At 36.5% G+C, this 27297-nt stretch overlaps 1 protein-coding gene and 1 non-coding gene across 2 annotated transcripts; one reads left to right on the top strand and one right to left on the bottom strand.

Moving 5' to 3' along the window:
• The first annotated feature begins 19204 nt into the window (after window positions 1-19204).
• On the top strand, window positions 19205-19278 carry Trnas-gga (transfer RNA serine (anticodon GGA)). The gene has a single exon. It is a non-coding gene; the product is annotated as a tRNA-Ser (tRNA).
• Window positions 19279-22341: 3063 nt separating this feature from the next.
• Window positions 22342-25066, bottom strand: LOC145219800 (atlastin-1-like). Its single transcript, XM_080087110.1, has 6 exons — window positions 25015-25066; window positions 24725-24927; window positions 24213-24347; window positions 23870-24025; window positions 23601-23657; window positions 22342-22581 (listed from the first exon to the last, which is right to left on the bottom strand). Exons 1-6 carry the CDS (start codon window positions 25064-25066, stop codon window positions 22342-22344), a joined length of 843 nt encoding a protein of 280 aa, XP_079943236.1.
• Between the last annotated feature and the right edge of the window lie 2231 nt (window positions 25067-27297).

The following is a 27297-nucleotide window of genomic DNA, read 5'->3' as shown; positions in this document are numbered from 1 at the left end:
CTATCCAGCATCTACAAATAATTAAAATGTTTTTATTACGGTTTCGGCCACGAAAACGATACGACAAATGTACCTTTAGTGTATCCTCGTTGTATCTTTTTAGAAAAATCCTCTTCACTTTGTTTGCCTTTTCCTCTAGCATATCCTGAACAATAAGAACACAGTTGTAAAAAAAAGCTTTTGAAACTTGTAGTCTGGTAATGATGTAATATGTAAGTTATAACCGTTAAGTTTGGCAACTACATAAAATATTTAAAGATTGTGTAACTCTACCCGGCTCTGTAGGTCACAGGTTTAACGTATTCTTAAACTTATTACTTGGTGTATCAGACTGAAAACTTTAAAAAGTCTGAAGACATCTACCTATTTAGTTTAAAAATATTCACATGTATTGAGCCTAAGTAATAGGCATCATCAGTATCCAAAAACAAACAGCCCTAAAGAATCGTATGGAAGTACTAACAAGATGAGTAGTAAAAAACCTGCTGTCAGTACGTTTGAATTGGACCTACCGTTAACACAGTCAAAACACAAAGCAGCAAAATTGTAAAAAAATGCACAACTTGTGGCGCAGGACAAAAACGCAGATAAAGACGAAAGACGGAAACGTTGTAAAAACACTGGTAGAAACACTGGCAAATGAATATAAAAACAGTTTTACCCCATATCAAATGACAAATGAATGTTTTTATTCCTGTACGCATTTTGCGCTGTCTTTTTTTACTACTATTTCTGCCATTGTTTTTACAACGTATCCGGTGTAACTCGTGATTTACAATATACTACACACAGTTCATACTTTATGCATATGCTCAAATATATTCTGAGAAATAATCCAGTTTTCAAGAATTTGTTTGGGACTGACTGTGTCGATGTCCTGTTCTCCAATAATGCCTATTACTTTTTGTAGCAATCTAGCAGGTTTTTCAAACATTTTCTCCAATCGGTACATCTAAAATGTCAAAACAAATGTAATAGGTTAGTACGTATCAGATTGTTTCGCATTTGTGGTTGATTGACAGTTTGTTTTATGTGATGTCGACGTTTTGTAAACAAGCATCGTACCTTCGAGAAAATACTTTCAACCCTAAACTAGTAAGCGTAAGTTGTCATATTAACCTCCGGATTTGTTCTAGTGGTCGGTTGATCGTCGTCCTTGCCAATTTTTATTTTCTCTAGAGCCAGATGTACGTTGTTTACGAGTTTTTTGTCCTTAAAACAGTGTTGTCACAATGTTAACATAATGTGTGACATTAGTCTGTTGCAATTTGGTTACCTTCAAAACAGCACGCTTAATTTCTGATGTGACCATTATGTTTTCAATCACAGAACCAACGATAGTTTGTTCGAGCACATGTTTTAGCTCGGAAATCTTTTCAAGTCGCCACACTGCCCAATCATCAACGCTAGGTTGACTTTTCTAGAAATATGATTAACTTACAACTTGCTTTAAAATAAAACAAACATAGAGTTACAATTTTCTTCTTTGTGTCGTTTTCAAGCTTAACCAGAGCATCTTTCTCTTGTTTAGTTTCACATTTCTGCGCAATAATGGTTGTAAAAGCAAATAGATGTATTTTTTTCCAATGTACACTTTTAACATACCTGGTACATTGTGAACATTTCAAGTCTTTTGTCTATGTATGTTGCAGCCCGAACTTTCATACTTTTTCGCAATTCCTGACACCAAACATGGGAAATCATAAAGGGCTGGTTATCAAACACCGCCAACGCGTAATTTTTCACTTTAATGAGATTTTCCTCGGCGATATTTTTGTCATTGGTCTGATAAACAGAAGGGTTACGAACCACTGTTCGATGAACACACTAAATAACCGCATAGAAAAATGCCAATCGTCCATACCAGTGAAACTTTTTTTGTGTTTCTTTTTGTTTTTTGGGTCGCGTGCTGGGTTAAACAACCTTTTTTGCGCAGAAAAATTGCAGTTAGGCGAATAATTCGAATTAAAGTTCTCGATTTTGTAAGACGTAAATTTAAAATATTTTCGACTAGCTTTGAAATTTCAAACTGTTTTATTGGTATTGGTTAAATAACACTCACCGTATACAACAACATAAACACGTTTCTGTTTATAAACTATAACCTATTGATTTGGCATTGAAAACTTACTAGTTGAATCCGTTTAGCTTGGTATAAAATACCACTCATAGCCCGAATGGCTGTGTGATGGACCTTGACCCAAAATGTAACCTGGTAAAATGCATATTGTAGCTTGTTAGTAGAGTATGTAAATAATTTATAAAGTTTTGTAAAAACGACTTGTACTACCTGTTGAATTTGATTTTCTTCAGAAAACACTCGAAAAAGCAAACTCAACTTTTGTTGAAGCAAGTCGTAAAATTGTTCGTGAATTTGAATGTCAAGAATTTCACCAGATGAAACCAGTTTGAACAAGTACATTGCCTTTGTTTTGACTTCATCGTATTCATCAGCCAAATCAACTTCGCTGACAAAGTTTCTCCTCTCAATAAGAATGATGTACTTTTTCTGTCAATGTTTGTTTTATTTGCTTAAAGTGGTTAAGGACACTCAAAAACATAAATTCAAAATCTTGTACAAATCTACCTCTACACCATTATTTTCATTCGAAAAAAAGGTAACGGGTTTAAGCGTTCATTCCCAACAGTAAATGTTTTAAGAAATCTGCGGATTCCATGTAAATTTGCCTTGTTCTTTTAAAGAAGACATATTCTACATTTGTTAACTAAACGTTACATCAGTTGAACGATACACCTCTAATATTTTGCAGACGACGTGGCTCGTGATCTCCAGATACAACAGCTTGGTTAATTTATGATGTTTCAGTTTAGCGATATTTAACTTTATACACTAAAAAGGTTCGGTTTCGGACCGTAACCGAAACATTGTCGAAACGGCGTACGTTTTCTTTTTTGGTGCATCACTGGTCTGTATCACTATGGTAATTTAGGGCACAGTACGAAACAGTTAATTAATCAAAAATTGCTATAACTAAAAAACTTCCTACCTTAAATACATCCAGACAAGCGTCAAAACAATCTTCACACAGCGACCGATACAGTTCCACAACCCCCACCTAAACAAAGTTCATCAAATGCTAATAAACACTAACAGTTTAAGTAATGGTCAAACTTTTGAAGTTTCGTTAATGCTTTGCATCAAAAACTTTTTTCTCTGCAGCCCACTTTCCAAATCTGCACGACATTTTGCCACCATAGGGTTCATTCCAGCCTTGTGTTGAGCGTCAAAATAACCCATGATTTCAGTGACAGTTGAATCATGGAGATTAGCTAAATCCTGGGTTTCAGAAAAATACCGACTTTCCAGGACCTGGTTATTCCATCAACAAAATACATTCGATAAACGTATTGTTCTGTTAGAAGATAACTTGTGTGATACAGTTTGGGTACCTTAATTTTATCATTAAACATTTCTTCGCATCGTCCGACAAGATTCGCAAGAAATGTAGAGGAAAATGCCTAAAAAGTAACAAATATTATGAATGTAATAATAAAGAAAAGAAAAATTGAAACATCCAGTCCAACGTTAATATAGCATTCCATCTTGAGCATTTAAAAAAAAATGTGCTTCAAGAAATATAAGAAAGATCTTGTTACTGACCTCTATTAAGGCATCAGCACCAAATTTATTTTCTTCGACTTTGTTCGAAAATTTTATTGCCAAGTTTATAATGTCCTCTCCTTGCACAGGCGATCCGTATATTTCTTTTACTTCAACGTTTTCAAACAAGTCTTTAAAAATTTTGTCCAGCGTCTCCAAGAATTCTGGATCAATATCTACACGAACAATAAAAAATGACAAAAATTATGTTGAGAATATTAACAGATTTCTGAGCACTTTCACAAATTTTAAAAAATGTTACGAATAAACCTTTAATAGAAGCAGCAGGATCTTGTTTTCTTCTACGTGCAATTTTGTTTCCTGGATATGGAAGCAAAGCACACTTCACATGCTTAAATGATTTCCTGATATTTTTGCATAATGCCTTGTATTCGTCTGATTGTTGTTCTGTTATGCTTAAAGCTGATTCCAGATATTTTTGACCTCCCTCAAATCCAAGCTCAAAATCCATGTCCTGCCAATCTCTCAACAAAAACAGAAGAGTCTAAAATGTAGTAAATTCCATTTAAGATTTGCATATTTATACTGGGATATGCCCTAAGGCGTCGATGCAGGCCAGCGATCACGGCATACATATCGATAAATCATAGTACGCAGGGCTTATTAAAGGCGTTGTACCGAATCAGATCTAACCTGATAAGATTGTACCAAATCTTTGCCGTAAACTTGCTTTCCATATTCGGAAAATACCTAAACAAAATGTTATGGTTATCATACTGCTACAAGACGTTAAAGCAATTACGAAAACATTACCTCATGGGCGAACTTTTACAGCACATGTAATAAGTCAAAATTTTAAAAATTTTCAAATGGATTATATATAACTTACAATTTGCTTTTTGTTTTAAATTTGAAATCCAATGAAAACAAAACGCATCCAACTGACCCGCAAATGCTCCAAATCGGCTGAACTAATGATATCTCTTAAGTTATAGATTTGGTAAGAGCTGAGAAAAGTGCTGAGACAAAACATGATGGAGTCAGAAAACTTTGAATTCTGATTGTCGAATACTCCTTGAGTGTCCATCAAAAACACAGCGATCTGTTGATTGTAACGACAAGTAATGAATCATATGGTTGCAGGCATGTTGTTGTTATGGTGTTGTTTCCTGCGGTTTACAGCAGTTAGGCTTTTTTTCGTCAAAATATGCGATTTGACCTATTAGAATGTTCGATTTTGCCTTGTTAGCCATGCTGGCTTGTATTGTTGGTCAATAAACACACTTTAAAGAAACTTTGCTAATAAGGCGATCAGATTTGGGTAAAAACTAAGTATAAGAAAAGCATGTGAAAGTTAAATTGCTATTACGAGTTCAAACAACAGATATATAGATAAATTAATCATGCTGGCAGGGATACAAATTATTTTGGTTTGTTTTTAGTTTAAACATTATTAAAAGTTTGTCCCATACACAAACATAGCAATCGAACGTGGCACGCTTTAACAAGAGTATACAACACGTTCCTGATGGGAAAATTGTAGGATTGCGGACGAGACATGTATTGGTAGTCGGTTTGGGGCAGAGTTACAAGTCGGGTCGGGCTTTTCGGGCCGGGTTCGGGCCGGGTCCGGGCTTAGGTATTTCTGCGAAAACGGGCTCAAAACGGGCCTAACTTTACGTTCCGTGTCCGCCATTGTTTTTTAAATAAAATCACTCAGCTAAGTAACAATTCTCTGGCTTTGACCTAATGCCCACCCTCCTCTAAAACGTATTGTATACCCCATTGTCTACTATTGTTCATTGTGTTTGTTGTCTTTCTCTTTTTTCTTTTTTCTTTCTCATCATTTGTTGCAAGGCTTTCGTGGATAGGCCTGTCAATCAAAATTTCGGGCCTAAACGGGCTTTGCAAAAACGTTTCGGGTTCGGGCCGGGTTTCGGGCTTACACTTTCGGGTTTGGGCCGGGTTCGGGCTCAGATTTCGGGCCCGCTTGCAACTCTGGTTTGGGGTACCGGTTAATAATTAAAAATGTGATGGCTCGCGGCCTTTCTTACTGCCCATCTGAACCGCGCAAACAACACATTTTTTTAATTTAGTCGTCTTTACCTTATAGTTCTTGTTTTGAAACCAAAATGGTTCTTTCCAAACCAAGATCCCCTCAGTGTGTTTTTCATTTCCACCTCGCCATTCAAAACTTTGGTCTAAAACCGCATCAACATTTTTTCGCCATCCAGTTTCCTAAAACAATTTTTTTCATATAAAAGCTTTAAGCCAACAAATGTTTAGCTGCAAGACACCCAATAAACTGGAGTGTCGAAAGAAGACCAAACTAGCCAATATGGCCTATCTCTCGTCGCCAGTTACAATGATGAGATCTTATGGGTCGAAACAGTTGTATGCACCGCAAAATTAAGCTTTTACCACAAATTGCCATTAACAAAATTATCTGTCCCAAAGCAAGGAAATTTGGATCCTAAACCACAGCAGGTAAAAAATCTTACTGTTGAAAATAGTCCAAAGCAACTCTGCTGTTACGGTGAATACTAGCCTATAGCCTTTAGCTGCAGGCATGGGAAAACAATATACCTGCCTATACCCGTGGCAATCCATATATCGCATAAGCAGGTTAAGAAAAAATGACTTTCCTTTTCTCAGCATTCCGGCGATGGAATAAATTGCAACCGGACAGTTAATGACATCCTTTCGACCGAATATAGACTCAATTGCTTCTTTGTCAATAACTTGTAGTTCCTCACTCCCCACCTTTTGCTTCCGAGTTATTCGAACAACTAACAACATTTTTAACCAATTGTAATAAATTAAGAAGACATTTCTTGTCTACGATCGTGGTTAAAATACTTACCACAACTGGAGAAAGTTGGTGCCCTTCCTAACACAGCGGTGCTTAATGCCATATTCTCTGCTAGAATAAGGCCCCGCCAAATCAACAACCGGAATCAGCTAATGAGTAATTCTAAAAGGCTTAGCTCGACTGCAAAATCGATTTAAAACACTTGTTTGTAGCTAAAAACGATGTTGGCGCACAGTTGGATCCCTTTGAAAAGCAAGAAAAGGCAAACAAAATGTACTTTTTTTGTTGCACACGCTTAATAGTAACATACAATGCTTTCAACTAACATATAACTTAAATGTTTTTAAAAATGGCACTACAAAAGCATAAATCCTTAGCTGCATTTGATGAAAGCAACATGCTAACACACTCCAATAATTACTGAAGGCGTACATTCTGACACAACAAACGTTGTCAAACATTAACCAACATAAAAAGAGCAAACATTATAAAATTTCCCATTTCGATTACGCGCAGTCGACGAAAGCAAATAATTTTTATGGACTATCCGATTTTTGTGTCGATTCAATGAGGGGACCCTATAAGCATAAGACAAATAGTATTTGCTATTTGCGTTATTATAGTTTGTAACATCGTAATTCACTCAACCGTATTCCTACGTCACATCTCACGTCGTGTGATTGCACCACAATGCCAGAATCGACTATGACGTAACAATTCCCTTGTAGTTCCCTTGTCTCTGCTGTGTTTTTTGCCATTTAGTATTGAGTTTAGTTTGGACCACGTGTAGTTCGTTAGTTGCTGGCTTGAATTTGCAAAGATTGTAATGCTTAATTTATAATCCGACGAAAAGCAATAATGTTGCCTTCACGAGCTTGATTTTGCATTAAAGTTGTTTAATTTACCGTATATTTGAAGTATACTTTTTTTATGTGTAGAATGCTTTCTGATGATATCAAGCTATGTATAGCTGTGATACCCTGGTCCTCTGGTAGGCCTTTGCCGACGTACAATTAATTAAGTCGGTATCCCGTTTTTGAGTGAATGTTTTCTTCACAGAAAACCGTGTTGACATAAGCCACGTGATTGACGTACTTGTAACTAGGGATGGGCCAAAACTGCAAACGTTCTGTTTGATCGAGCACCAAGCATATCACGTTAAAATTAAAACTCGGTTCTCGGCCGAGCACGCTCGGTGCGTTATGACGTCACAAACATTCCCAATTCAAGCTAGTTTGGTACCTTTCCTAGGTCTATTACGTTACAAGCGATGTATTACATCTTGCGCATTTAATAAAAAAAACCTTTATATGAATAGGCAAATATAATGCTCGGATCAGTTTGTGCAACTGCTCGGTCGAGCACCGAGCATCAAAAATAGCGATGCTCGGTACCGAGTACTCCGGTTCTGGGTCGGCTCGCCCCATCCCTAAACTTGTAACTATATGCGTGTGCTCAAATAAAATTCATGCGTTTCCAGAAATTGGACTTCTAGTTTGACCTCAGCGCGGTACCAGGCGCGCCAATTCCTGACGTTACAATGGTGCCGCTTACATTACGTTGGTGGTAGTGGAAATTACCTCCAAAATTGGTGGTACACAAACTGTACCGTGGTGTGGTCGTCTAACTTTCCAAAACTTCGTTTTGTTTATTTTGCTTAAATCAGTGGTTCTTAGCAACGGAGATGTCAGACTTTCCCAATGGGAGGGTGGGGCGAATCCAAAACAAAATAAACAATTATTTCATATTTTTGCAGCCGGAGTGTATTGTTCATGAAAAAGCAACAAACAAGTTTTGAAACATTGTATTTAGCTTAATTGTACCGCGAGTGCTAGAAAATTAGCATACGCAAATTAAAAAGTTTGGAAACCGTCCTAAGCCCAGGAAATAGTTTATGCGACCGAGTGTCGGCAGCAAAAAAGTTGTGTGGCGTTCATGAGCACAAAGGCTTCGGTGCCCTGCTCTGACCAATATTTTCCAATGGGCCAGGGGTGCACAACCTTTTCAAAATCTAATTTGATGTACAGATCGAGCTGAACCGTCTGACGATCAGTCTTAACTCTTAATGACGTCATCATCTATATTGTGACGCTTATGTTGCCTGTTTTTTTGCATTGTTTGCACACAATAGGCGTACGAAGAGTCCGACGCATATGGCTACTGTACTTGTAAGACTCTTTTACAGTCCCACAAAATCTATTCAAAACAAACAAAACAGTTTGAAAATCAAAATATTTAGCAATCTAGTCTTAGTTACGTTATGGCCGCTAGTACATATATTTTAATATACATGTTCAGGGCCGGACATTTATTTTAATTTTTATTGGTTCTTAAGGAAGTCAAACAAATGAATATGCAATATACCAATTTACTAGCCCAAAAAACGTTGATTTGTGTCGATAACACACGTGTCAGATTAATATTATTTCTTTTCTTTGGCGATTACTAACTTGTCTTATGTGTTCCGTCCTCATTGAAAACATTTCACCAAACTTTCAAACTTTTGACCGGCTTAACTCACGTCAGTCGCACTTTTACCTAAATTTTCCATAGGTGGCACAGGAGCTGAATTATTTATTTAGCGGGTAAAAAGGGGTGGGTTAGGAAGTAAGTTTTTGAACATTTTACAATAGGAACTAACTTTTAGAGTTAGTTTGGTTGAATTTTTGTTGATAATGCCTAACACTCACCCAATAACCCAAACCGTTAGCATGTTTTGAGATATACCGTTTTCAATAGGGATTAGTGCTCTGTGCGCCGCCTATCGAAAATTAGCTAAATGTACGGCTGGCGTGAGTTGTGGTGTGTAAGTAAGTTAGTAATTTGGTTTTGTGCATGTGCTGCTAAATATTGCAATCCTTGAAAAAGTCATCTGCTGTCGTGTGAGTTATCGTTGCTGGAAATCCTTATTAAAGCGCTTTCTTCATACGTTGCAGTAAGTTTATCTAACGACAATCCAGTCAAATTTATGTTATGCCTTGGTATTGGTTGTTCTTTAGTTTGTTTTATACTTAAACTACAGATGTTGTTTCTTTCGTTGGTTTTGTTTTTACCGTATAATCTTCCCTAAATCTTGTGATTTGTTTACATCGACAACGCCCTCTACCCTCAACATTACCACTATCATCGTATTTACTCACAATCTTACTTTCTCGTAACGCTTCATAAACCAGAAAAGCATTAAAAAGAAATGTATAAAAAACACTACAGATCAAGGAAATTGCCGTGACTTTTACAATTTATAGCAAAACTACAACAGCAAATGACAGAAATTACAATCGGTTGTGCAACAAAACAAAATATATCATCAACCACAAAAATCAAGAATTTTAAAGGGATTCAAAGCACACTTTTAAGATGTAAAAATTTTGGACTGTAATCACCCATTTTGGTTGTAAGTGACCACTTTTCAGGTTTGGTCATCAAGCACATTTTCTGCACATTTGTTTCAATGAATAACGACTTAAACCAATTACCTAAATTTTCCAAAAACACATCCAATTTGCTTAACTGTCTTACATACAGATACTTGTGAAAATTATTGATGACTTTCCAGTCAGAAAACAAGGCCTCCATTGCATACTCAAGTTGAATGCACTTTGCATTAGCAATCTCCTCAGGAAAGTAAGATAATAATTTATTCTTGTAGCTATTAAGCGTTGACTCGAAATGAGTTGTCATATCAGCTTGAGAAACTTTTTTCCTACCCAGCATCTGCAAACAACAATGGGATGCTTTGGAAGTTTGCAGAATTTTCAAACCTAAAACTGCACAATGGTTTTTACCTTTAATATATCCTCATTGTACTTTTTCAAAAACATTTTTTTGGTTTTAGATGCCTTTTCCTCTTGGGTGTCCTAAACAAGAATTAGTGTTTCAATTACCGAAAAAGCAACAGCAATGCGAGCAGTTTAAAAATATCTGAAGTAATTTTACCATGATTAGCACCTGACTTATAAATCATTACCATGTGCATCTCCTCAAACAATATTTGAGAATTTATCCAGTTTTCAAGAATTTGTTTTGGACTGGTTGTGACAATCTCCTGTTCTCCAAAAATGCCAGCAACATCACTTTGAAGTTGGAGTAAAGAGTCAACAGGTATTTCAAACATGCTTTCCAACCTGCACATCTAAACAAGGAAGAATGGTGAAATTGATTATTAACTGTTGTACAAAAAGGGTTTATACACAATTTAGCGATTGGGTGCAAACTTTTATATGTAATTTGAGTTATACAATGGTGACGTTTTCAAATAAAGAATATTTATACACGTGTTTTCATTTAAACTACAAATGAATTCAAACCTTTTGTGCGGTTGAAATTGCTCTCGATTGATTTTGTTCTTTACCGACTTTTAACTTTTTGATCTTATCAATATTTTCCTGCACTTGGTTAAAAAGTTGCTTTTTCTGAAAATAAATAAGAGTTACTGACTTTTACGGATTGCAATTACACACATGTTACCTTCAAAACGCCCTGTTCGATCTCATATTTGACCCTAGCGTTTTCAATCACAGAATCCACGATCGTTTGATCAAGTGCTTTTGATTCAAAAATTTTCTGACTTTGCCACGTTGCAAAACCAACTACGCTTGGTTGACTTGTCTGTGAATACATTTTACATACAATTACCTTGTTGGAACACAAAAGACAAAATCACCATTTGCTCCATAGTGTCTTCCCAAACCTTAACCATTTCTGTCTTCTGGTCGTTTGTGACACATTTCTGCACATAATAATGATGCTCAAAATAAAAACATGACGTTTTTTGTCTTTAAGCAGATCTCAAAAATAAGATGGCAGAAAAAATATTTGAGGATTCTAAAACTTTTTGTCTTGTTTACTGTTTGGGTTTATTTTACCCTCATGTTTTTTACCAAGCGGTTAGTTTTCTATTTTATCAGAAATTTGTGATAGCCTGCGTGTGTATAAAAGCATTTTGCACATTTTTAGCTTACTCTTATAACTCGGACGCTAGATTAAAATCTTGGGAATCAAATCTAAATTCAATCCTTTATATGCTTTTTTGCTGTTTGAAGACACAAAACGTACCGTATACATTTCAAGAAGTTCCATTTTCCTTTCAATATATGCTTTTGCCTGTGTTTGCAGACTCTGGCGTAATTTCTGGCGCAAATTATTTGAAATCATAGACGTCTGGTTTTCAAATATCGCCAATGCATTATTTTTCTCGTAGCCAAGATAACTTTTAGCCGCATTTTTGTCTGCGTCCTGAATAAAAGAAAATATGTTTACGAAACATATTTTATTTAATTAAAACATTCAGCAAACTTTTTAGTCTAAAAATCTATTGGATGCAAATGTTTGGTTTTTGGGTCATGAAAGGGTTCCAAACTTTCATGGATTGAAAACTTACAAAATTAATCCATTTGGTTTGATATAAAATTCCTTTCATAGCTTTGCAATAAACTTCCATACAAAACATCCCCTAGAAAAATACAATAATACTTTATCAGAGCATCTAAAAATACTATCATTCATGAAATACGTTTCAAATCAAAAGCTAAAACTAATCATTTTTCTTACATAAGCCCACCTGCTGAATCTGATTTTCTTCAAAAAACACTCGAAGAAGCAAACACAATTTTCTTTGAAGCAATTCGTAGAATTTCTCATGAATTTTGTCATCAAGTTTGTGATCAGAAGAAATCTGTTTAAACATGGAGAGTGCCTTTTCGGATACTTGATTGTATTCAACAGTTAAATCCTCGTCGCTGATAAACTTTCCGCTCTGAATAAGCTTGATGTACCTTTCCTGCCGTAGATTCGTCAAATTTGTTATTTTTGGAACACATCATCTATATGCTCACAGGATGCAATCAAAGTGTTTTACTACGCATTCACACCCTACTTAAAGCCAATATGTATAAAAAATAACATAAAAGGCATTTCTTAGGGTAATGTCATTGCAGAAAAAAAAGCGAAAAAAAAAAAAAAAGTTTAGTATATTTTTGATCAACTGGAAAAATTACAAACCTTAAACACTACCAGACAGGCGTCATAACAATCTTCACATAGCAATCGATAAAGTTCTGTAACGCCCACCTAAACAAAGTTAAAGGATGAAAGGCACAATTACAATCATAAACTAACGACACAAACCTCGGAAGTGTCGTTTATATTTTGCATCAAAAACTTTCTCCTCTGTAGCCCACTTTCCAGATCTGCACGACATTTCGCCACCATAGGATTCATTCCAGCGTTGTGTTGTGCGTCAAAATAATCCATGATTTCATTGACAATTGTTTCGTGGAGATCGTTTAATTTTTGCTTTTCGGAAATATATCGACCTTCCTGAGCCTAGTAATATCAACATAACACTGGGTTTGGATAAACTTATCTACTTGAATACCACTTAACGTGTCAAAAAGTACCCTAATTTTGTGGTAAAACATTTCTTCACATCGTCCGACAAGACTAGCAAGAAATGTAGAGGAAAACGCCTGAAAGTGCATAGAATTAGGGATTTCGTACGGTAAAAAATTATTTTCAAGTTTAATCGCAGCTGCAACGTTGATTTAAAATGTGACTTGCTAAACTAGCAAACATGTGTCTTTGTTGCTATTCTTTTTACGGCACTTTAGTTAAAATCAAATGAGGAAACTCATTAAATCAAAAGCAAAAGCGTTGGCAAATGAATTTCACTGACAAGTGTTCGTTACCCAAGTTTGTACAAGGTAATTTTTAATAGGATCCGGTGACTTGTTTAAATAACGAACCTCAATTAAAGCATCAGCACCGAACTGATTTTCTTCAACTTTGTTTGAAAATGTTATCGCCAAGTTGATAATATCCTCTCCTTGAACTGGGGACCCGTATACTTGTTTCACTTTGATGTTTCCAAACAAATCTCTAAATATCTTGTCCAATGTCTCCAAAAACTCTGGGTCAATATCTAAACAGTCAAACACCATTAAAAAGAACAAAAAAGCACTTGACCACATTTTTATGATTAGAAAATGGTCGGATTCGTTAACCTTTGATAGAAGCAGCAGGATCTTGTTTTCTTCTTCGTGCAATTTTGTTTCCTGGATATGGAAGCAAAGCACATTTCACGTCTTTAAAGGATTGCTTGATATTTTTGCACAAAGCTTTGTATTCTTCTGATTGTTGTTCGGTTGTGCTTAAAGCTGAGTCCAGATATTGTTTACCTCCCTCGAATCCAAGCTCGAAATCCATGTCCTGCCAATCTCTCATCAAAAAGAGAAGGGTCTAAAATGAATGTAGTGGTATTTCGTACTTGTCTTCAGCAACCAACCAGCAAATAAATTGCCCCTACCTGATATGCTTGCTCCATATCTTTACCGTACACTTGCTTCCCATAATCAGAGAATACCTAAGTTTTAGTTGTATGAACACTTATTTTAAAAATCATCATATTTTCATAAAACATACATTTTTAAATCTGTGTTTTCTAAAAGTTTTATAAAATAGTGATTATACAGAGCGACATTTACGAAATTTGTTAAACCACAATTTGTAAATTACGTAAATTCTTTTACAAATATTTTACGACAATGTTTTTAAAGTTCTGGTAAATCAGCCACAGTCATCGACCAGCGCTCAGTCATATTTTCGTGAACACTAAGGGCTTCGCAGAAGTTTACCGAATTTTCGAGAGGTTTAACAGCATGGTAAACAGCAGTGAAAGGGACATAAATCACACTACATGTTAGGTACGGCCGGCTGTAACTGATGTTGGTCTTAACCTGCTGCATGCAAAAGGTTTCCGACCCCTGGTTTAAATAATTCGTTTTGTTGAAGTCAACATAAATATGTCCTGAAGTCGCGTTGTAAACATTGTGTGAACATGCTTTTAAAATAACTATTTTTGCGGAAGTTCAAGGAACTTGGAGAACATAATTGGAAACATAACTATCAAACATCGGTCAATCTACCCGCAAGTGATCCAAATCGGCTGAACTTATGATATCTTTTAAGTTGTAGATTTGGTAGGAGCTCAGAAAAGTGCTGAGACAAAACATGATGGAGTCAGAAAACTTTGAACTCTGATTGTCGAATACTCCCTGAGTGTCCATCAAAAACACAGCAATCTGATGAAATGTAATAAACAAGTACACTCAACATGCCAGCTTGCAGTTTGATTAATAACAATATATATCGTAAGTACATAAAAACAGGCTTGTTGGTGTGCCCCCCGTGTAAGAGTGAACCTTAAGATGTAAGTTAACAACACACTGAAAACAAAAAAACGTAAATACATTTTATAGTCGCACCTGATAATTATCGTTTCGAAACCAGAAAGGTTCACTCCAAACCAAAATCCCTTCAGTGTGCTTTTCGTTTCCACCTCGCCATTCAAAGCTTTGGTCTAATACTGCATCAACATCATTTCTCCATTCTGTCTCCTGAAACGAAAATTGGGCCTCTAAATCTATGTATTTATATTATTCCGGACCCCAAAAAGCAACTTTGCACGAAACAATAACGCTTTTGTGTAGCGTTTGGCGAAGAGTGGTGCCCTAAATTAAAGCATATCAGATAAAAAAAAACAGTCATACCCAAAAGTAGAATATACGGAATTGCTATTAGGAAAAATACAACATCCGCGGTGTGTGAGTGATACAAAACGATCTCATTACATTTGTTCTTTGTCAGCACCTGATTGCAGCCGTGGAACTTCATATATCGCATCAGCAAGTTAAGAAAAAATGATTTTCCTTTCCTTAACATTCCAGCGATGGAATAAATTGCCACCGGGCAGTTGATGACGTCCTTTCGACCAAATATCGACTCAATCGCTTCTTTGTCAATAATTTGTAGTTCCTCATTTTCCACCTTTTGCTTTCGAGTGATTCGAACAACTGAAAACGTTTCAATGAAGCCGCAACAGTTTAAGATGAAATGACTGTTTTGTTTCAAAGTGACTAACCACGATCGGAAAAGCTGGCCGCTCTTCCCAAAACCACTGTCTCTGTTACTGCATTATACGCTGTCATGTGATCTGCCCCGATACGGTTTAGGCAAGTGAATATCCAAAATGATAAACAAAAATTTAACGTTCTCAGCAAACAACATAACCTACAATTAAAGTACTGGGTTGACACAAGCCAGTGAGGTTATTTCACTATTGAAAATGTAACATACCGCAGAAAAAAGCAATAGTAGCTATTTTAAAATGAACCTGTCCAAAGCGTTTTTAGAATCAGTATACTGAAATCTGCTATGGCAGATTGAACAATTTACCGGTCAGAAGCTTGCATCAAATTCTTTTAGTTATTCTAGTTGTCATAGGCTATGACTCATAGCAATTCTTACATATTGCTTGATCATTATATTGACTCTGATAAAGCATGTTTTGTAAATTTTTTAAAACAGACAATCACCTAAACTCCATTGGCTCATTTCCTACGTATAACCGACGCCGTTGAACATTAACCAACAGAAAGAAAAGCAAACATTAAACAGACAGCTTTCTTTCGTACAATCGTCCCAAGTAAACAATCGTTAATTTAAGGACCATTCTGTTCATTCGTGGGACGCAAAGACCACCTTTCTGCTGCAAGCCACCAGATACAAAATTTAAAATGTGTTTCTTACAATGTACCAGATTTACACCTGTAGCAAATGTTTCCGTAACTAAACTTGCGCACACACGGCTGCATTTAGTTGCATCCATTTACGAAAACCAATCTACAAAAATAATTATTATAATCAAACACACAAAATATCAAAGTAATTTAACAACGTAAATCGCCATCATTTCTCTTCTTGAGTGAACGCTGATTCATCGCCTTCAAAGGTTCAGTTTTGGTTTGTGTTTAGTCAAACCACCCCTTTTATCAAACCAAAGCAGTTGCCAACCTTATCAATGTTTTTCAGTACGTTTTGTTTTTAAACTGAGTAGCCAAATTACTCAAAATATATGTTGTTTAAAACATTTCGTTTATTTAGCAACTACAGCAATACTACAAATTAATATAAATTACGCCACGAAAAATACATGCAACACAACCAAATGTGTTATCGCTAACCAAATTAGCACCTATGTCAATTTAAAGGACACTTTTAAGGTGTTCAAATTTTGGGTTGTAATCACCCATTTGTGTGGTAAGGGACCACTTTTCGGGCTTGGCCATCAAGCGCATTTTTTGCACATTTGTTTTAATGAACAGCGACTTAAACCGAGTACCCAAAAGTTCAAGGAAAACATCCAGTTTGTTTAACTGTCTAACATACAGATACTTGTGAAAATTATTGATAACTTTCCACTCGGAAAACAAGGCCTCCATTGCATGTTCAAGTTGACTGCACTTTGTATTAGCAATCTCTTCGGGAAAATGAGACTTTATTTCTTTTTTGTACTTGTTAAGGGCTGATTCAAAATGTCTCGTCATATCAGCTTTGGAAACCTTTTTTCTGTCAAGCATCTAAAAAATGAAAAAGTTTTTTTTAAATTGATTTTTTTAGAACAAAATAAAAAAATATCGAAAAACCTTCAGTGTATCTTCATTGTATCTTTTCAGAAAAATTCTTTTCATTTTGTTTGCCTTTTCCTCTTGGTTATCCTAGCAATTAAAACATCATATTACATAGCGTTGTAGTAAGAAAATTGGTTTTATTGAGAAATGGTTTGTTCTTTGTTGAAAACGCACATAAGTTTAATACCAGTTACAGATATTTCAAATAGCGCAAAGTAACTTTATCAAGGTAGCACCTGGTTATTGGTATTGCATATAATTACCATGTGCATCTGCTCATAAATTTTCTGAGAAGTTATCCAGTTTTCAATAATTTGTTTGGGACTGACTGTCACAATTTCTTGTTCCCCGATGATGTCGGTAACGGCGTTTTGTACTTTGAGAAGAGAATCAATTGGTGTTTCAAACATACTCTCCAGTCTATACATCTAAAATGGGCAATAAATGCAAGGTTGACTAGATGTAGTTTTGATCTCCAATTTACGGTGGTACCGTTATCTTCAGTTTTGTTTTATATGCATAGACATATTCGAATAGCTAATTTTTGTAACTTATAAAATATTTGTTTCATTTTTACAATAAACATACTTTGGCACAAAAATATAAAGTCAAAATTTTAACCTCTGTGGTAGTTGTTGTTGCTTTTGTTTTCGATTTGTCGTCGTTTCCAATTTTTAACATTTTTATTTTGTCAAGAATGTGCTGAATCTGATAGGACAGCTGTACATCCTTCAAATAGTATTTTCAATTTATTGTCTGTTTTCACATAAACGTGTTGCAAATCTTGTGTCACTCAACATGTTTACCTTTAATGCAACGCGTTCAATTTCCACTCTGATTGTGGCGTTTTCAATCGCGGAACTAACAAAATTTGGATCAAGGGGTTGTGTATTCCAAATTTTCCAATCTCGCCACATGGCCAAATTTTCAATACTCGGTTGATTTTCCTGAGACATATTTAACCTAATTTTTTTTTAACTAAACAGAAAAAAAACTCAGGCTTACCATTTGCTTCATTATTTCTTTCTCTAACTTGACCAGTGCATCTTTCTCTTGTTTTGTTTCACACTTCTGCAAAAAAGCGTATGTGATAGGAAATCGGTCATTTTTTATTCCTGGCCAAGATTTTAGGACATTGCTTTCAGCTTATTACTTTGTCGAAACTAATCAATTTAAAAATAGCCGTTTTATGTTGTTTGACTTTTCGTAATATGGACAGACAGGTCGTGTACGTGTTGAGTACAATGTGTTAAATAACTTTAATGCCAAAACAAAACATCATTTCAATTGTTTCTGACTTTTGTTTGTACCAGCGTGATGTCACAATTTTAACGTACTCTGTACATTTCCAGCATTTCCAGTTTTTTCTCGAAGTATTTTTTAGCCTGGATTTCCAGTTTCTCTCGTAAATCTTCGCGCCAAACATGTGAAATCATAAACGGTTGATTGTCAAATCCTTCCAGCTCCCCAGCTTTCATTTTACCGAGGTGTCCCGCAGCAATAGTAGTGTCTGCAGTCTACATAAACCAGCGGTTCTCAAACTTTTTAAGCATGCGGCACATTAAAAAACTATAATTTTCTTTTGCGACATACATCGCAGGTAAACATAAAAAAACTTGTTCAAAGAATGTTAATTTTCAACTTTATTCTGGTGGCTAAGGTTGAGATAGACATAAATTCACAACTGGGATCAGCCCTGAAGCGTCGATGCAGACCAGCGATCACGGCACACTCATATATAAATCACAGTACGCCAGGCCCATTAAAGGCGTCATACCGAATCAGCCGGTCACCAAGCATTCACCACCACATGGCAAGGCGTAGGCTAGAAAAATCTAGCCTGCGGTGGGATTCGAACCCACGAGTTATGAATTTATGTCCATCTCAACTGATACTGGTCAATCTGGCGATCCCCTACTACGAAGCTGACATGTGCAGCATACGAGGCAGGCAACGGTGCTTGTGATTCGACTTTCGGCGGATTCACCACTGACCCTGCGTAGCTCAGTTGGTAGAGCGCGAGTCCCGGAAAGACTCCTGTCGTGGGTTCGAATCCCATCGCAGGCTAGATTTTTCTAGCCTACGCCTTGCCATGTGGTGGTGAATGCTTGGTGACCGGCTGATTCGGTATGACGCCTTTAATGGGCCTGGCGTACTGTGATTATGAGTGTGCCGTGATCGCTGGTCTCCATCGACGCTTCAGGGCTGATCCCAGTTATGAATTTATGTCCATCTCAACTGATATTGGTCAATCTGGCGATCCCCTACTACGAAGCTGACATGTACAGCATACGAGGCAGGCAACGGTGCTTGTGATTCGACTTTCGGCGGATTCTCCACTGAGCCTGCGTAGCTCAGTTGGTAGAGCGCGAGTCCCGGAAAGACTCCTGTCGTGGGTTCGAATCCCACCGCAGGCTAGATTTTTCTAGCCTACGCCTTGCCATGTGGTGGTGAATGCTTGGTGACCGGCTGATTCGGTATGACGCCTTTAATGGGCCTGGCGTACTGTGATGTGTGATATTCTGGTGGCTATGGATGTTTTTCATTACCAATAACAAAAATATGAGCTTGAAAACGTTGTTATGCACACCAGTATTTCGTCATGGAATCCTAAAACACGAGGGAATGTTTGCACTTTAAAATAGTTAATATTTCGCGGCACACTTGGAAATCTCTCATTGCACACAGTTTGAGAAATTATGTCATAAACCAATGGTAATTTTTGGTCCTTGAGGTAACTTTGGGGGGACCGAGAAAGAGTTGAAGCTTACTTCTATATAATTATTTGGCGAAAGTTTGTGCCACCGAATAAGTTCAAATTCAATTAGAGTAGAATTGAGAATCGGCTGTTTACATTGCTAAACAATAGGCTTTATTGCATGACAGCTAACAAAAATGCACTTGTTCGCGCACAATCGTAATGTTTTTTTTTTGTCTTGTCTGTAAAGTCACAAGCTGTCTTCAGATCATTGTTATACGCAATTTTGCATAACTAGCTAAAATCCTGCAATCAACTTTCGTTGTTCTGAAATATACATTCAGGTTTATGGTGGCCGACAACTGCCACTCAAAAAACAAAAATAATCAACAACAAAATCAAAACTTTCCAAAAAAATGAAAATAATGACAAAATTTTATTAAACAAAAAATATTTCAAAAAATGAAATTAAAAAAAGTAAATACAAGAAAAAAAAGTTTAAAAAAAAATAAAAAGCCAAAAAAAATTAAAAAAGGAAATGCCAAAAAAAAAATTTTTGTTCAACCCGTGGCCGAGAACTGGCATTGCCTTTGAAATGCATGGTGGCAGCCATCGGCTGCCACCATACAGGTTTAAGGACCGCCTCGAAAATATGGCAAAGGGGCTGTTTTGAAAAAATAATGAAACAGTTTGAAAACCACTGTTTTAACCGTGACTTAAAAAAAACGTTTTACGATTTTGAACATAGAGCGATTGCAATAATCGGCAGTTAAGTAGGGCGATAACAAACGTTAGAAGCGGATATTTTGTTTGCACTAAAATGCCTAAATTTGTTCCTTTTTACCGGCAAAAAACTTCAACGTTGTTTAAAATTTGGTGATTGTACGACGAAGAAATAAATAATAAACTCAAAAACGTTGATTGAACGTAGTAACTCACAAGTGGAATGTGTTTAGCTTGATCCAAAATTCCATTCATAGATTGGCTTGCTTTGTAGTGGACCTTTGCACCAAAAGTAACCTAAGAAAATAAGTTGAAACACCTTAAGCAAAGTATCTTAAAAATACTCATGAATATCTCAAAAAATAAAAAATTAAAACATTTCAAAAAGAGTAGTTAAAAAATGCCAGTATTAAATCGCAAAAAAATCTCAATCCGACTATTTTTTAATACCTGTTGAATTTGATTTTCTTCAGAAAACACTCGAAGTAACAAACCCAATTTGCTTCGAAGCAAATCATAGAATTGTTCGTGAATTTCTTTGTCAAGAATGTCATCTGATGAAACCAGTTTGAACATAAATAATGCCTTTTCCATCACTTGATTGTATTCAACAGCTAAGTCCTCGTCGCTGATAAAGTTTCTCGGCCGAATAAGCTTGATGTACTTTTCCTGTAATAATGTTAAGACTTAAGTTTTTGCCACACTCGAAAATTAATCCCCATGCTCGCAAAGCATGTCATTGCATGAACAGTAAAAATACCGCTTCCAAAAAGTATAATGGTGGTAAATTCATCGAAAAATATAACAAGCAATGTTATCCAGCGACATGCTCCTACAACGCTATATTTGTGAGTTTTTCGCCAAACAACAATCAACTGAGAAACTAACCTTAAACACCACCAGACAGGCGTCAAAACAATCTTCACATAGCAATCGATAAAGCTCTGTAACGCCCACCTGAACAAAGTCAAAGAATGAAATGCAAAAATTGTAATCATAAAATAACGATACGAACCTCAGAAGTGTCGTTTATATTTTGCATCAGAAACTTTCTCCTCTGTAGCCCACTTTCCAGATCTGCACGACATTTCGCCACCATAGGATTCATTCCAGCGTTGTGTTGAGTGTCAAAATAACCCATGATTTCATTGACAATCGATTCATGAAGATTGTTTAATTCTTTGTGTTCTGAAATATATCGGCTTTCCAGCACCTAAGTTGTATAACACAGGTAGAAAAATTTCTTTTTTTGTTTCGATTTTGCTTGTTGTGTCAACGATATCACCTTGATTTTGTCGTAAAACATTTCTTCGCATCGCCCAACAAGATTTGCAAGAAATGTAGAGGAAAAGGCCTAAAAATACTCATGAATAAGAATGCTGAATTTCTTTTTATATTTTAACAGACCATCTGCACAACTAGCAAGTAGAAACTACACCTAATCTCAAATAAAAAAATTCTTAATAGTAATACAGGCTGCATTTATACCGGTTCGGTTCCGGTTGAGGTTCAATACCAAACAGGGTTTAGCCTAACTCCGGTTCGATTTATGGATCGATTTCGGTTCAGGTTTAATATAATAAATCGTTCAAACCGATTTGAGGGGTAGGGTCAGTTACGGTTCGACTCCATGGTTAAAATAGCTTTAGTAATACCACAAAAGATGAAACGCACTTTGTAGGAATTTACCAAGCAACATTATTTTTTATCTTTTTTCGTTTGTGCGTAATACTTTTCAAAATCAAAGCCAAACACAAATATCTCATTAAAACGACTAACCTCAATTAAAGCATCAGCACCAAATTTATTTTCTTCCACTTTGTTTGAAAACTTTATCGCCAAGTTAATGACGTCTTCCCCCTGAACAGGCGATCCGTATATTTCTTTAACTTCGATGTTTCGAAACAAGTCATTAAATATCTTGTCCAACGTCTCCAAGAATTCGGGATCAATATCCAAACAACCAAGTACCATTAAAAAATCGGAAAGCACAATCGTCGGGTTCGGCTAAATACGAAAAAAAAAAACATTTTCTACAAGGTATGATTCGTGCGATCCGTTAACCTTTGATAGAAGCATAGGGATCTTGTTTTCTTCTTCGTGCAATTTTGTTTCCTGGATATGGAAGCAAAGCACACTTCACGTCTTTGAAAGATTTTTTAATGTTCTTGCATAATGCCTTGTACTCGTCTGATTGTTGTTCGGTTGTGCTTAAAGCTGAGTCCAAATACTTTTCACCTCCCTCAAATCCCAGCTCAAAATCCATGTCCTGCCAATCTCTCATCAAAAAGAGAAGGGTCTAAAATACATTGACGAGGTTTACTGATTACTAGCGTTTAATAATCAGATGCAATTAATGCTTTTGATCAAAATCGGTAATTTCGAACATTGACCTTAACTGCAATACATTACTAATAAAACACAATTCGGTTTCGCAGTCCGTGACGTCACAATACCGAAAAAGTTAGTAGAATGTTTCTCGGCCGATTTCAGCCAAAGGACCAAAAAGTTTTCACCCTTTTTTTCAAAGGCACGAAACTGAGTCCCACTAAAACACGCTGTAAAACGAAAATGTAAAGAATAAGCAAAAATTGAAAAATTGAGCAGTGTCTTTTAACCGGGTACACTCAATGTGTACCATAACTTTTTAAGGGTGTAATTAACCTTGATGGGGTGTACCAGATACAATATACCTGTGTCCAGGTATGACAGGTTTATGTTTTAGAGCAGATTGATTGTAGTGTAATACATGGTACAACATATATCTCAAGTGTAGGTAGCTTGTAAGTTATCATATTATATTTGTGACCGTAATTTAATATTTCTCTTGATAACAGTGGCGGGGGCGATCGCCCCGTTCTTTACACATTTGGTTTAGGTACAGCTCTTCTTGTCATTAAAGTTGTGTGTTGATTTTGCGACAAATGAAAGTCGAATGCGGCATATATAAACTCGTCAAAAATCTCGCTTTGGGAAGATGGAGCCCTTAAAAACTTGTGTTCCCCTCACAGTGGTGATTGTGCCTGCTGAGTTGGTGGGTGACTCGAAGGAATAGCTACCGAGCTAGTTTAAAAAATTCGGCTATTAAAAGTTTCTATGCTTTCCCTTTTCATGATTTGATGGTTAAAGCACAAAAACTGAGTGTTGGATGTATAAGTTGCATGTATTTCATTGATTCCCAACACTGTTATACTCGCGTAGTCGCGTACCATTAGATAGTTTCTTACAGCACACCTACCGTTTGATTTCCAAAATCATGAATTACTAAAAGATCAAAATTTAACTAAGAATTCACATTTTACAAATTAGTGGTCTAACCTGATAAGATTGCACCATATCTTTGCCGTAAACTTGTTTTCCATATTCTGAAAACACCTGAAAATATTTTGGTAAAAGTGGTTTGGTTAATAATTTAAGCACAATATATTATAACCAACTTTTCACTGTAAATATTTTGAGTTGGGTTTTAGGCTGAAATACTTTCGGTTTAGGCTAGGTTCGAGTCAAAAATTTAAGCCCGCTTACCGCTCCGTGCTAAACAGCTTTTCCCAAGAATAGCGCACTTTTCATATTGCCACAGTAGTTACCCGCAAGTGTTCCAAATCGGCTGAACTGATGATATCTTTTAAGTTGTAGATTTGGTAGGAGCTCAGAAAAGTGCTGAGACAAAACATGATGGAGTCAGAAAACTTCGAACTCTGATTATCGAATACTCCCTGAGTGTCCATCAAAAACACAGCAATCTGCTGAACACAGTAACAAGTAATTAAACAGGTTTTATTGTTGACCATTCGGTATAATGACAACTATAAAACAAGGTTTGCAGGTCAGGGGACCAGACGGAAATGTAGAATTTATGGCGAGAAGAATTTATGGAAAGCTGTTTTGGTTTGAACTGTAAAGTATGCAAGCCTGCACACGGGTACAAACCTTCCTATACTTCTCGGTTTTAAACCAGAAAGGTTCACTCCAAACCAATATCCCTTCAGTGTGCTTTTCATTTCCACCTCGCCATTCGAAGCTTTGGTCTAACTTCGCATCAACATTGTTTCGCCAGTTTTTTTCCTGAAAGAGAATTTGTTTATGGACCTACAACAATGTATTAACTACTGTTTCAGATTAAAAAAATCAGATATAAGTGCGAATTAACGGGTCTAGTCTCAATTGGTTTCCTTTCAGGCCTTACAGGAGTTTCAGTATAACCATGTCTTTGTCGACAAACGAAAGCGAGATTTTTTGATCCTACGATGGGAATTCCCGTTTTGTGCATGGACTTTTACTAGTGCGCGGTGTGAAAGTTCACGTAAATTGAAAAAGCCAAATGCGGTCCATTAAATAATTTTGACACGCCCGGTTTTCAATCGATGTTTACGAAGAATCGACGCCCAAAGCACGAAGTATTGAATTCAGTCCAGCGTGACAAAATAAAGCGTATTGAGCACCTGGTTGTAACCGTGAAACTCCATGTATCGCATGAGCAGGTTTAGAAAAAATGATTTTCCTTTCCTGAGCATTCCAGCGATGGAATAAATTGCAACAGGACAGTTAAAAACATCCTTTCGACCAAAAATCGACAAAACAGCTTCTTTGTCAATAACTTGTAGTTCCTCATTTTCCACCTTTTGCTGTCGAGTTATTCGGACCACTACAACAAAGTTTCAGCACAATTAATAAATACAGCAAATTGAGATGAAGTTTTTGTACTTGACATTGCAATTTGTAAGTAACTCACCACAATCCGAAAAAGTTGGCGCCCTTCCCAAAACCGTAGCACTTCCTGCCATTTAGTCTGATCCGACAGTTTCGGCACGTATGTCAAGTCAACTTACCTTCAACAAAAATTAATAGCCTAATCTGAAAGTAAATGTATACTTGAAAATATGAGTACACACTACCTGTAAAAACGCTAAGTTCCATTAAAAATCGGCAAACCTAAATAAACTGATTGATCTGTGTCATTAATCAGTAAAACCGAACAATTTTGGGTACATGAGACAAAAGCGACTGCAAACTGGACTAGACTACATATCTTGCGCTTAAAAAAGGGACCTTCCATTAACCCACTACTCAGTAGCAAACACATTGAAGCGTGCAGCAAAAAGGTTCCGTTCAAAACCGTGGCTTCAAGGCGAAATTGCCTTGCGCTGAAGTCTTCGCTACGCTTGCGTGTTTGCCACAAAGGCATTTTTTGTTAGTTGCATTTTATGTGGTAGGCGCTGAAGTTTAGTCCATATACTTTCGAGCTCAATTCGTTGTGACATCAGTAATGAGTAGAAATTTAAGGATTTGCAGTAATTTACAGACGTCCTCTTCTGTATTTCACAACAATAAATTATTCTTTGTCTAAACTTCGTTTGTTTTGCAATTTATTCAGATGACCAAAAGTCTTCAGGAGTTAAACTTCAGCATAGAAAAGGCCGAAAGTGACACAAAAAGGAAACAAAGGCGCAGGTTTATGACATCATCGTTTGGGTTATGTTGTATGAAAGCGAGTTTAGTGAATTTACGGTTGGTGATAGTGTTAATTGATTCTAAAAAGGTCCCCATTCTATCACTATCTCCGTAACTACTTCCATCTCATACAATTTATATAGGCAAGTATATAATACCGTTTATTGTAGGGGTGTGCAACAGGCGGTCCGCGGGTCACAACCCACTTAGTCATAGAGTGGCCCTCAACAACACTCTAATTTAAAACAAGAAAAAATGAAAAGTTGCTATACGTAAAAAGAATAAGCTAAACCCACGTTTCCTAACCGTTGGGTCATACAGCAGTTTGCACATGGGCCACCCTTCGATTTTGACGGATCGCATAAAATTTACAATTTTATTCACCCAGACCTAGCCTTCTATTCGCATTTGTGCTTATTGCGTAACTTTGCCGAATGTGACGTAATAATCCCCTTTCTTTTGCAAACAATTATTTTGTTGTGAATGCCAGTGTTGCAGTGATTGCACCTAAGCTTACAATTTTAAAGTTCATTTTGCAAGGTTGTTGTTGAATTTTCTTTACGTTGTACATCGACTACAGAAAAAGAAATTGTGTGGCCCTCGCGTCGTTTATGTCTGAAATTTCTTTACGTTGTACATGTCTAAAATTGGATATATTGCCCACCGAAGAAAAATGTTGCACACCCCTGGTTTATTGGCTAGTTACATTGCAATTACAACACAATTTCGGCGCCGCTTTCAACAGGCACTTTTTGAACTGATCAACAATCTAAGACAGTGGTTCTCAACCTTTTTGCCTTCGCGGACCCTTTTCGGTACTGTAATCTAATTGCGGACCCCTTAGAAGTTTTAGGTAATTTTGTCCTTTTTTTATTAACAAGCAACCAAAACATGGTGCATAAAGTTACAGCCACATTCGGTCCAGGACCAAAATTTTAATCCCTATTTCTGGGTTGCGACATAGGGAATCAACAAGAAAGAGCCATTACAGTGTAATGTGACGTTGTTTTCCACTGACAATTTACGTCTGTAACATCACAATGGGGTTTAGATGTCATAATGTACTGTGGTTTGTCGCCTACGAAGAATGTGTTTTATGCTATTCTTAAAACGCCATAGCGTTTTATTCAAATCGCGATTTATTATTCTCGTTTTGTGGGAATTATAAGTTTGTCGCGGACCCCCTGAAAACGCTTGGCGGACCCCCGGTTGAGAACCACTGATCTAAGACAAAGAAGCATTGCCGGACGCGGCGACAGCATTTTGCAGCACCGCATGGTCGTAAAAATCTACCCAGGATTTGCACCCGCAGGCAAACCGTTTGTAAACATCACTTTACATAATTGAAACAAGTACCTGCAAAAAGACGTAAAAGCGTCATGCTTTAACAGTTTTAATCAAATACCTTGAAGGGTCATTAAACTTTTATACTGCACTTGGTGACAAAAATAAACTGGAAAAAATGAACATATACGCATTTTGTTCAATTTAATTCGTAAATTCGATTAAACAAACTACAGCAAATCGAATTACACATTAATAAAATTCACAAGCGCTACGAGAA

The sequence above is a fragment of the Phallusia mammillata genome, chromosome 3 (genome assembly GCF_965637545.1).
Source record: "Phallusia mammillata chromosome 3, kaPhaMamm4.hap1.1, whole genome shotgun sequence".
NCBI classification, from domain to species: Eukaryota; Metazoa; Chordata; class Ascidiacea; order Phlebobranchia; family Ascidiidae; genus Phallusia; species Phallusia mammillata.
The sequence above is the reverse complement of the archived record's forward strand: the minus strand, read 5'-3'. Positions and strand labels throughout refer to the sequence as shown.